A 13,348-nucleotide genomic window follows, 5' to 3' on the forward strand; every position below is an offset into this window, starting at 1 on the left:
GTAATACCCAGAATATTTAAAAGAAAGGGACAGCAAGTTAATTAATCGAAATGAAACACTTTAGACAAATACTATTGAATGAAAAAACACAACTGAAGCAAGTAAAATTCAAAAACTTCAAGAAATGATATAAACACATGATTTAAAAAAAAAAAAAATTGATAAGAGAAATGCACAACAAAAGTGGGTAAATCAAGACTGACACAGTAATATATAACATTTTTTCCTTTATGCAGTAGATTAATCTATCCATGAAAACACCAACTATGACAGATTCTGGTTCCTTCTGGATTAACTATTAGTGCTTCTCACAAGCACAGTGTGAGCCTAAAAGGGATGTTAGATTATTAATGAGCTTAGCCATTATACTAATTAGAATCATTCCGAAAGTACTTAGAAATTCTTTCATGTCTTACAATATAATATAAATGAAAATTTACTTGATCTAAGTAAGTTTATTTACACTAGTTATAGATTGTGGCCAACTCCATGGAAATCAAATTTAGCAGGATCAAGAAAAGACCAAAACCCTCAAAAAATTAGCCCAACAATAGCAAAAAATACAAACAATAAACAAGAGTGACCATCATTGCAAAAGGTGAGGCTAAATTTGCACAGACCACCCAATGTGTGGTTAAAAAATTAATTCCCCTACTTTTCTCTTTACTTTTCCAGTCATAGCAAAGCTTGACAGCTAATACAGAATTCCAAACCCCTTGACCATATTTATTAAGAAGTTTACTTGCCTATGTTCACACACACAAACATGGGTAGTTCTAACACACCTATACTTTCTCTTTCCCTGTTATTGAGAAGCACAATCAATGTATTACCTTCTCAGTTCCTTTAATGACAAAATATCCTCCAGGATCTAGAGGGCACTCACCTAAGTAAAAGGATAAAAGAGAAAATAATTATTAATTAACTTATATTACAAAGCATGAACCTTAAAGAATAGACATGCCATAAATTCTAATGTTCATGCACACAAACCAAGTCTAGCAAGTTCAGCCTCATCTTTCCCATATAGAACACAGCAACAACTCCGTAGCATGATAGGCATTCTTCCAATAACAACATCATTCTGCAAGGGGGAAAAACACAACTTAGTATCCAAAATATTTATTGTTCAGACAAAATATATCACCACATTGATAATTACCTTTTCCATGATAATCTTTTCAGCATGACTTCCTTGAATATATTCAATATTGACCAATATCGGAGCAGCATACCTAAATTAACACCATATTCAAGGGACAAATATTGACATGTATGAGTGCATTTTACAATTAAAACCTGAGTAAGAGTTAAGAATTGAAAAAGAAATTATACATCCATTTAAGGTCCAACACAACGATAACAAAATTTCACCATGTCAGTTAAGCATATAAATTACAAAATGAGTACATACGTCATATCAGATAGCCGACACATGTGAGGATTAAGCTTTTCACTGACACCATCCATGGTAACGGATGGCTGACCAATTCTAACATCTTTAAACCTGCAAAAAAAAAAAAAAAAAGAATTGGAGCTATTCAGAAAATTACCAACTTGTGTCCTATAATTTTCTCAATAATTAACATTTGTTATAAAGAGAGCAATAAATCGTTCTGCTTTCAGATTCAAGACAGTAAAAGCTTGAAAACAATTTTTTCCTGTGACTGATAAACTTATCCTTAACAATGTTTAACTTATCAATAGTAAAACTTGTAGCTCCAGATGCTACATGAGCTACAACAACGCAAGAACATATAATTTTTACCTAAGATATATACTTGGATCAATTCCAGACACAATGCGGTCATTTGCACGGACAATCTTCTTTATACCAGTATTAACAAAGTAATTAAACGAGTCCAAATGCTGTTTCACCAATCCTCTCACCTATCAATGGAAGATGAAACAGTAAATTCACTGAAAATAAATAAATAAAAAAAACAGAAATACAAAGAGGTTTTTCTTTACCTTCAAAAACTCAGGAAGAAGCTGAAACTTATCTACTGCAGATTTTAAAGGAGCAGCAAGCTTTTGCTTGTCCAATACTTGCTCACCACCACTAAAAAAAACATTTAGTTAATAAAATGAAACTATTAATCAATAATGAAAAAAGAAAAGCGGGTAATTATATTGGAGAGAGATGAACATACTATTGGTGTTCTTTTGGATGCTCTTCTGCTTGCTTCGGGCTCATCGCTTATTCAAGAGAGATTGTTTGCAGCTCCGGCGTACTCAGAAAATCGCTGTCGCCGACGGTGAAGGGTCTACGAAGGCAGTGAGGCAGTGTGAGAATTTGGGTTTTGTAAGCGCCATTTTATAGGTTTCATCAATTTTCTTTATTATTCTACTTTTCTCTCTAACTTCAACAAAATTAATTCTGGCCTACAAAGTCTCGAAAGTGAAACGAAACTGGCCCCTGTGCCTCTCCATTAACATAAGTAATGACTTAACAATCTAAGGGCAATTTCGACTTTTTGCGAGATAACACAAAACCTAAAATGGATTTTAAATTATAAATTTCAATAAAAGATCACATTATTTCTAGAAATCAACTAGTGGCAAATGTTTTTCCACCGTGCACTTAATCTTGGCAAATCTCATCAAAATAAAGATGGCATTTTATATTCGATAAATCTTAGTCTGCAAGAATTCCACTCGAGATGGATCCTAGAATGAACCAGGTGTCTTGACAAACTAGTCATTGGATACTCATACCTGCCATTTAGCAAGAAAAAGAAAAGTCTCTGCAAGTCAAGATAACAATGATACCTCAACCCATAAAAGAATCAATATGAAATTTTCTATAAATATTTTTATCCAATAGAAAAATATCACATTCCTATTTGACAATATTATTTTTTTCATTTAAATAAGTCGAAATTATATTCATTATAATCTCAAGAGGACAAGATATATCAATCTTGTTAAAGTTGAATATATTTAGAGATATGTATAACTTAATTTAAATTGTAAAATCAGACTAAGTCGTACAAAAATTACGGTTTAATTTGGTTTGATTGATAAATTTTAGGAAACCAATTTACGATTTGAGTTATAGTTTAGGTAGTTTTCAACTCATACTATATCATAAATTATGTTTATTTATTTTATATATATATACCCTAATTCCTAAATGCAATTCAAAGGGCAATTGAAAATCATCTTCTCTTCATGCCAACAACCTCCCTTGTTCACAATCTTCATTTGTATTCTAAGCTTCATCATCTTTCATCGACTCTAAATGTTCTCATTCCATCATATCGTCAATCAAATTTGAAGTCTGAACTCCCCATCTTGTCTTCTATTTCTCAATCAATCATCATTTGACTTATTATCCAATCTATTTGTAGATGTTTCATCATCTCAGTCATCAATCAACTAGTGTAAGCAGTTCTAAAAACTATAATAAACAACAAAGAATTCACACAGAGAAGAAGGAAGAACAAGGAATTGTAGAGGGAAAACAAAGTCACACATTTTGCACTAAAAATAGTTATCCAATTCACATTACATTTCTTGCTTTATTTACGTGGCAATAGCCACGACATGGTATTACAAACAACACAAACGACACCACATTATTTGTATTATTTGTAAGCCAACGACATTGTATCACCAAAATACAAATAGCATCCCAGCGTTGAGTCTCGACCCAACCAACTTTTCCACTGAAATTAGTTTATTCTACAACAACACCACTTCCTCTAGCTTCCTTGTCTTTAAGGGGGAAGCTTGGAAATCTCTTGTGAATATCATTAGCAAATTCCCAAGTTATTGTTTCCATTGGTTCACCCTACCATTGAATTAACAATTTAACTGTGACCACATTCCCACAACAAACAAGTTTTCTATCAAGGATCATGAAGGAATACAAAGGTTTTGCTAGATCTAAGGAGGTAGAGTAGAAGACACAAAAACCCAAGCATAGGTTGGAGGAAGTTGAGACACATAAAATACATTATGGATCAATGCCTCATAGGGAATTTGGAGGCGATATGTCATTGACCCGATGACTTAAATCACAATAATAGGACCAAAACATTTCAAATGAAGCTTATGTTTTCCATGATGCATTGTCACTTGTTTGTAAGGCTACAACTTAACATAAACCATATCCCTTAGCTAGTATTGTCAATCAGTCCTTCCCTTGTAAGCCATCATCTTTAGACAATATTAGGCCTTATACAGGTTCCTCTGAAAAATCCTGATAGTATCATCTCTAAAATGTAACATTGTGTCCACCTCAACCACCAAAGAATCTTTATGAAAATAAAGAGTATGAAGAGGAGCAAGATAACCATATAAGGCTTCGAAAGGTGACATGTTAATGCTAGAATGGTAACTCGAATTATACCAAAATTCAGCCAAGAAAGCCAATGGTACCAGGTATATGGATGGTCAACTGCCATACACCGCAAATACTCTTTTAAACATATGTTAACCACCTCTATTTGGCCATCCGTTCGAGAATGGTATATAGTAGAATACTGGAGGTTAACACCATACAGTTTTAAAAGTTCCTGCCAAATTTGCTAAGACAACCTCACAATTGACTGGAATACCATGTAATTTATATACATTATCCAAGAAAAGTTGTGTCATTACTTGAATAGAAAATGCATGTACAAGGCCCATGAAATGTACATACTTGGTAAGCCTGTTGACCACTACCAAAATATCATACCTGCCTTGAGACTTTAGTAGCCTTTCAATAAAATCCATGGTGAGATCTTGAAAAACACTTTCAGAAATAAGCAAGGGTGCAACAACCCTAGAGAGGTAACATTCTCAAGTTTGAATTGTTAACAAATAGTGCACCATTTTATGTAATTTTGTACACTTTTCTGCATGACTTCCTAATAAACTACTTAAGCCAACTTCTTCACCGTAGTTGCCTCCCCAGAATGCCTTTGTACTACTGAACCATGGAACAACAACAAAAGTTGGGGCTGCAACTTAGGATTATTACCTATAACAAGTTTTTCGTTGCTATACAATTGTCCATTAACCTATTCATATTTACCAAAAATAATAAGGTCTGCCAATTTAGTAACAAAAATAACTTTCAAAGAAGAATCTTCCTACCACCAAACCTCAACCTTAGCTAGTAACTCATTAGGTACCAAGACAAAAGTAAGACTTTGAAGCTCTCCATTATAGCATCTAAAGAGGGCATTAGCAATTACATTCTATTTGCCCTTCTTATATTTGATTTCATAATCAAACTACATCAATTTGGCTACCCATGCTTGATATAAGGGAGTCGTTAGCTTCTGCTTAAACAAATATTTAAGGCTTTGGTGATTTGTATGCATTACAAAATGTTGAGTTATGATATAATGTTCCCATTTCCTATTTGGCGTTTAGAGGATATATTTCATAGACATTAAGTAACCATCTATATAGATATTCTCTGATCAGGTCAGTACAATGAACATGTCAAATAGATTTCCTTTACTTGTGTTTGTGCTCTACATAAATACAAAAATGCCAACTCTGTTTCAAGTATGTTTATCATTGTGATAAACTATTCTCCTTGTTCATCCTAGGTTGTAGACATTGAATATGGTTTTCACATTTATTCTATTATATAAAGACTACGACAAAGTATATTGTTTACCAAATGAGAGGTTGACTTATGTGTTGGAAATTGAACACGTGTTGCTACATTAGCCATAGGTGTTTATTATCTTAGGTAATCCACTAACTAATTTAGAATTAAAACATCATTATTATGTACCCTCTATTTCTAGAAACTTAATTTCTATGTTTGTTTTGGATAAAAAGAAATTATTATTTTTATTGTTGGTGGTATTATAACTATCGTTTAAATAATATTCTCTATGGAATAACTGAATTGCATAATAGTTTTTATTTTCTGAAATTGGATAATGAAATTTTTAATATGTAAAACAATAAATGATTAAAATCAAATTATCTGAATACCACATATATGTGGCATTGTAGGCTAGGCCACATAGGACTGAAACGTATATAAAAACTTTTTGAATAAAGAATCTTGCAATCATTTGATTTCCTGTCATATAATGAATGTGAATCATAACTATTAGGTAAGATGGCCAAAACACCTTTCACTTGACACAGGGCAATTGAACTATTAAGGATGATGATAGTGCATAACAAATATGGGAAAGCTTACTTCGTCTCATTTACTGATAACTTAAGTAGATATGGCTATGTGTTTTTGATTAAACACAAGTCTAAATCCTTTGATAAATTTAAAGAATTCAAGAATGAAGTAGAAAAGCAACTTGGGAAACAAATTAAAGTCCTCCAAAGCGATCAAGAAAGTGAATACTTGAATATTGAATTCAGACAATACTTGAAGGAAAATAGGATAGTATCTTAACTCACTCTGCTTGGTACCTTATAACATGATCGTGTATTTGAACAGAGGAATAAGACCTTGTGGAAATGATCAAGTCTATAATGAGTTTTTATTGATTTACCCATCTCTTTTTGGTGTTATACCCTATAAACTGTTACCTATATACTAAACTATATCCCATTTAAATCTGTGAATAAAACTCTATACGAGTTGTGGAATAAGCGAAAGCTTAATCTAGATTACTTGAGAATTTGTGGTTATAAAACCTATGTCAAGAAATTGACTTCAAACAAACTACACAATAAGTCTAAAAAGTGGGGTACCTAAATGTTACTAAGGGATATTGCTTCTATCAACCAAAAGAGCAAAAGATCTTTGTTGCTTACACTGGTGTATTCCTTGAGAAGGAATTTATTCTCAAGAGAACCAATAGGACAAGGGTAGAGCTCGTGAAGTACTTATATCACAGGATACCACAGATATTAATTAGGACAATGTGTTATCACAAATAGTTAATCATAATGACGAAGTTCTTCCACTTTAAATGGAACAACCTCAACGCATACATGAGTTACGTAGGTTACTTAAGTACATCATGAGTAAAAAAGATTTGATTTTCTTTTGGCTCAACATGGTGATGTATTGGTTTTTACTGATTGATTATCAAACAGCCTTAGTGTACACATTGATTAAAATGAAACTTGTTCACTAGTCATCTTGTTTAGGTCTATTAGGATTATACTTATTATAATTGCATATTATAACTATGAAATCTTTCAGATAAATGTCAAGACTTCCTTGTTGAATGATAACCTAGTAGAAGACGTTTATATGGTGTAACTCGATGTTTTTATTCTTGCTAGATAGACAGATAAAGTATACAAGTTGGAAAGGTCCATTTTTGGACTTAAGTAGGCTTCAAGAAGCTAGATTATTTATTTTAATGAAGTTGTTCAAGAGTTTGTGACATATAAAAAATGAAGATGAACCGTGTGTGTATAAAAAGGTTAGTGAGAGTGTGATTGCATTTCTGGTATTATATGCTAACGATATCTTGATTATTGGAAATGACATACTAAACTTGAAATCAATAAAGGTTTGGTTATCCAAGTGTTTCTCTATGAAAGACTTAAGAGAAACATTTTACATTCTCAGTATTAAAATTTTCTGAGATTGAAAACGTAGACTGTTAAGCTTAAGTCAAAGTAAATACATAGACAGAGTTTTGACTAGATTATATATGGAAGAATCCAAAAAAAGATTTCTACCTATGTCTTATGATGTATATCTTTCAAAAGATATATGTCTAAGTACATAATCTAAGAGAGATAAGATGAGTAGGATCTCATATACCTCGACTATAGGATTAATCATGTACGTTATGCTATGTAAGAAAATTGATGTCTCATACAGCTTAAATATTTATATTAGATATCAATCTAATCCAAATGAAAAATACTTGATGGTAGTCAAAAATATCTTGAAGTACTTGAAAAGGACTAAAGATGTATTTTTTATTTATAAAAGGGAATCTAAACTCATTGTAAGAGGCTACAGCGACGATTGTTTCCAAATTGATTAAGATGATTACAAATCTCAATTGTTTTGTTTGAATGGTAGTGCAGTTAGCAAGAAAGTTCTAAGCAAAGTACAATGGCTGATTTTAGAATTGAGTTTGAGTATATTGACTTTTTTGGAATGGCAAAAAAGACTATAGAAATTAAGAAGTTCATGATTAAACTTGGAGTGGTTCCAAATGTAATCGAGCTGATTGAGCTTTATTGTGACAACAATGAAGTGATTGCTCAGGCAAAAAAGCCACAATTTGATTAGAGGTCTAAGCACACCCTCAGATGATATCACCTGATCTGAAAGATTATTCAACGAGGTGATATACAGATAATAAAGATTGATATAGATGATAAGTTGGTTGACTTACTGACAAAGCCTTTGTTGTAGTAAAAGCACGATAGACATGTAGCCAAATTTAGCATTAGATATATGACCAATTAACTATAGTGCAAATGATAGATAGTTAGGATAGGTATCCTAAAGCCAATTAAATTTGACATTTGTAGATATAATTTTAAATTAATCATTAATAAAAGGATTTATTATTATTCAATTCATATGTTGTCTGTTTATATGATTGTATGAATGACATGTTGTTAGAATATTTAAACTGTGATGAGGAGATTAAAAACTGATTGTGAGAACCCTATGTATACATTAAGTGGCCATTCAAAAAACTTTTGTAATCCCAACATTGCTTTGAATAAGGGCACGTGTAATGATGATGAGATTATCATAATTTTAAGTGATCTTACCAAAAGTGGTAACAATCTCACATGTCAAAGCTATTATAGAAAATTTGATGCAACATATGGGTGCACGTTATTGATATATTCATTGAATTGACTTGACTAGAGGATATCTATATGGATAATCACTCTAGTGTCTATGGAATAAATCTTCTAAATATTACGGGTGCATATAATTTTTTGGCTTGAGGTTGTCAAACCATTTCGTGTAAAGATTGGTATAGTTTGATGTTATCTAACGTACTACCATAATTGGGCTAACTATAAAGATAGTAATCGGCCATATTGTGAGATACATAGAGTTATAGTAAATCAATAAAGGATTCACCACTCTTGAGTATAGAAAAAAATATCTCACATAAAAATACTAAATGACATCCATAACTATTTGAATTTATAGCAATAGTGGGATGAGGTTATAACCTAATGTAAGTTAGTCATTAATGTGTATTAGTTCATATCGAGAAACTACTGATATAGACACACTTTTATGTCATAACCTTGAGAAATATTAGTAGACGAAAAGATTGAATTGTACTTACTTGTGATATTATAAAAGTTTAAAAGATGGCTACTAACACTCTATTGTCTAGGTAGTCATGATGCTTTACTAGATGCCAATCTTGGTCTGTGTTTGGATTTGCCCCGAATCTAAACACTATCAATTTAATAAAGAGCTTATTGGTCACATGCATAATAAAGTTGAATCAAACTTAGGGGAGTGGATTGTTTGTTGACAATCTTGGTGTTCAAGGTTGAAAGAGAGACCGTGAATAGACTAGGTTTGTTTAATGGGTTGAGAGATCGATTTGACCTTGTCTTGACCAAATGCCAATTGTTCACCTAGTGTGATAGTGTCGGCCATACAAATGCATGATATTGGTTGACACCTTGTAAAAAAACATGTCGATTAGCACATAAATGTGTGTTAGTTATGCAAGTTTATAGTCATGTCGGTTAACATAAGTCTTTGTACTAATCATGCAAGGCTTGGCTATATAAGCTAAGACACATTTGTGTGTCAGCCATACAAGGCTTGGCCATATTGGTCGACACACATATGTGTGCCAACCATGCAAATGGCTTTGAGACATACCGATTATGCATTTTATATACTAGTTATGCATGTGTATTGAAGGTGTTGTGTATGCTTGAAATTCTAACCATGCTCAGATATCTACTTGCTCGCACACACATACACGCATACATCTATAAGACATGATATTTCACAAAAATAAATAAGTAGATAGAGAACAAAACCTTGCCAATGGTTCAACATTTTTTTCTTCTATCATGAACAATAATTCTAGTCAAGAGCCTTAGTAGCCTTTTCATTTGGATTTTCTTTGTTTACGTTTGTGTTTTGTATGGATACTAAGGCACCGTCTTATAAGGGTTGGATAACATACTTTCTTTAACTACGTAAAGTTTTGAAGGAGTCATCAACATCAACGCAGGTATAGAGTGTTTTAGCATGTTTAAGAATATATGTTTAAAACGAGTATCCTGGTTAGGTTTTTTAGGTTTGTTTAATCTTTAAAATTTTAAATTTTGTTGTGTTGTTGGTTATTGATACCCTAAAATCCCTATGATCAAGTATATGGTCATCTCTTATCTTCTGAAAGGTGTACACTATTTTTCTTAACCTTTTTTATTTTCGACCTAGATTTGACTTAATTAGGGCCTATGTTGTCTTTCATACATTTGGGCACCTTTACTATAGCTAGTTATCTTAAATTGTCTTTTTAGGCCTTTTTATGCTCTTTCTTTTCTCTTCTTCTTTTTGCACATGACCTAGGAGTAAAGTAGTGTTTTCTTATACTTAATATACACATAAGCTTCCTTTAGCCATGTTTACCCCTTCTTCGTCACATAGACCACACACAATAGTTACTAGTCTTGTTTCCTCTATGTTTGTCACAAAACTCATATATAGGTATGTCTCTTATTCCAACATAAGCGTCCACTTTTGAGGAAAATACAAACAAGCATGTGTCTCATACCATATGACCATGTGAGTTTCTCTTCAAGATGAGTTCATGAAGTAATCCTTCTACAAGAGGATACACAAGCATGTGAACTATCACACATAACTATGTATCGTGATTTGAAAATAGTACTTTATTGGTTTTTATAAATTTTGGTCATAATTCAACAATCTATTTACTCAACTTATATACATCAATCTTGAACACCCTAATATCCACATATTTATGTATCAATAACAACAACATATCATGTAATTCTCATATCATAGCAATTTTCAACATATATCCTTATATTGATCATCAAACAATATATTCATATAATCATACATGTTCCAACATCCGTTAAACGTAAAATCATTACTACTATCATTTTAATCACCATAAGCCATTGAAATAGTCATAACCTCATAGATATAGGTCATATAAATATTGATAATAAACTTGAAACCAAAAAGGACATCAAACTTTCTTGTCCTCTAAAGACCTTGCTAATCTTGGCATGGTTATGGCAATTATAGTGAATCCAACCTACTTTCATGGCTCATTTGGTTTGTATCTTTGTCTCTCTTGGTAGTTGTTGTTTGGTTATGAAAAATGTGAGTGCAAAAATAATGTACATTAGGCCTTGTAGCTTTTTTTATTTTGCCTACCAAACATGACACAAGAGCATATGTTTCCTTATCTAGAAATTCAAATGCGTTAACTACATATGATTGTGTGTTCTTACATACATAGGCGTCTATTCCCCCTTACTTTATCATTTTTCACTTACTCAGTATGAAATGATTTTTCTGTTGTTTTAATGTATGAACATGCATCATCCTTGTGGCGGACAACTATCCTTACTAGAAAATCATTAATACTCAATTTAAATCACAACAAAATAGAGGAAAAGATAAAAGTACCTTTGGGTTTATCTATGAGTGTTACAATCCTAAATCCTTATGAAAGCCCTTCACTCCTAAAACTTGTCAACTTTTAGTACTAACCTCCTAACAACATTTGGGACCTTTAAACCTTATGTCAAACTCTCTCAGGATGACATTTGAGGCTAATACCTATAATCCCTAAGTCACGAACCTAACAATTTTTCAATATTGGCTGATGACAAGATAAAAATGTAAGCTTACCTAACTTTGAGGCCATTAACATACAACTACTTAAATGTTTTTTGGGTCTGCCAATAAAAGGTGCTCAAATGTGCCTAGAGACACATGACTCTTTTAGCTATGAGATATGTTTTTGCCTCTTTAGTTGTTCTCATTAATTAATCTTTTGGACTAGCTCATTGTTTGGTTATAACAAGTAACCTAACCTGGCCAACCACGATACAAAATAACGTTTAGTAGATAACACTAACAAATATTTGAAGCAGATCTCTTATTTATAAGATAACATCCATTTGGTGTCCAAGAATATTGGTGCTACTATCGACCTAGACTCACTAGTTGAAATAAGTCATCAAACCTATAAACTGGATGTTCATGACCTTTTAAATGTCTTTCAAGCCTCACAAGAAAAAATGGTTGAACATACCCTACCTAAATCATGGTGATAAGTTTTATTATAACTTTTGATTCTTTTTTAGCAAAGACTAGAAAACTAAATATAATACGAGAAGACATTTCTCTTGTTCATTATGTAGTACCTTTCATTAACTATTAGTTGATTTCTCTAAGCTCTTTATTAACCAACCAGGGAAATGAAAACGAAAAGATGATAAAGAATAACAATAGGATCCCAAGAAATTTAGAGTAAAATAACTTATAAAGGATCCTAATTTCTATTGCAAATATTCTTTGACTACCCTTATCGGTTAGATTTATGTAACTAAGAAGCATAAAAGACTATTCCTATAACCAAAAGTAATGAAGGAAAATCATACTCATTGAGATCACGAAAAAATCAATCATTATTATCATGATATTGGCTATGACACCAACTATTATCACTTATAAGACATAAAAAATAGGAAGTGAGTGATAATCACTCAATAAACAGGAGACTTTACTTAGAACTTTTAATGAATCCCTATTTTGTCCTTATTTTGATCCATCTTAACTCAATCATCAAGAGTATATCCTTGACTCCATACTTGGATGACATGAATTAAATTACTTATACTTTTAACTTGGTAACTCTTTTAATCTCGTATACCTACCTCAGGAAGACTTAATATCTCATATCATTATCTATGGTTCACCTGGGATCCTAAATATTCAAATGAAAGCTTATACTTGACTGTGAACTATAACTTGATCTCTATGCTGATCATACTAGGTCAGGATAGGGATTTGACATCTTAGCCATAGGAGTTCACATATTATGCAATCCTCTTCCTACCCATACTATTGGACTACAAGATAATGACTCGAGCTTACTGTAACCCATTATACCCTACTACGGATGGTTGTCTTACTGTGGACATATATTCACAATACAGTACGCGAGCATATCTATGCATAACCATCGTCACCTCTCCACGGTTGTGCTTAAGTCCTAAGGGTATATTCATAATTTTGGCCTATGAATAATTGTACAACTCTTGTGTATGATCATTCGTACATCTTAATCTATAAAGCATGGACAACTATGTATGTGCTTCACACAAGTGTCTACCAGTCATCGAAATATCTAAGACTAACAGACATATAGACATGCATATCTTCATGCATGGTCATATGTGA

At 32.3% G+C, this 13,348-nt stretch overlaps 1 protein-coding gene across 1 annotated transcript in view; it reads right to left on the reverse strand.

Annotated features, from left to right (window-relative positions):
• LOC123208887 (DNA-directed RNA polymerase III subunit 2) overlaps positions 1 to 2,390 on the reverse strand; it is a 28,811-nt gene extending 26,421 nt beyond the window's left edge. Inside the window, exons 1-7 of the mRNA XM_044626506.1 lie at positions 2,154 to 2,390; positions 1,972 to 2,062; positions 1,769 to 1,890; positions 1,415 to 1,507; positions 1,163 to 1,235; positions 994 to 1,084; positions 834 to 886 (exon numbers count right to left, since the gene is read on the reverse strand). Coding sequence (XP_044482441.1) covers positions 834 to 886; positions 994 to 1,084; positions 1,163 to 1,235; positions 1,415 to 1,507; positions 1,769 to 1,890; positions 1,972 to 2,062; positions 2,154 to 2,197 — 567 coding nt within the window. The 5' untranslated portion in view covers positions 2,198 to 2,390. The remainder of the gene's footprint in view (positions 1 to 833; positions 887 to 993; positions 1,085 to 1,162; positions 1,236 to 1,414; positions 1,508 to 1,768; positions 1,891 to 1,971; positions 2,063 to 2,153) is intronic.
• Positions 2,391 to 13,348: the final 10,958 nt, after the last annotated feature.

This window comes from Mangifera indica, chromosome 2, assembly GCF_011075055.1.
Source record: "Mangifera indica cultivar Alphonso chromosome 2, CATAS_Mindica_2.1, whole genome shotgun sequence".
Classification (NCBI taxonomy): Eukaryota; Viridiplantae; Streptophyta; class Magnoliopsida; order Sapindales; family Anacardiaceae; genus Mangifera; species Mangifera indica.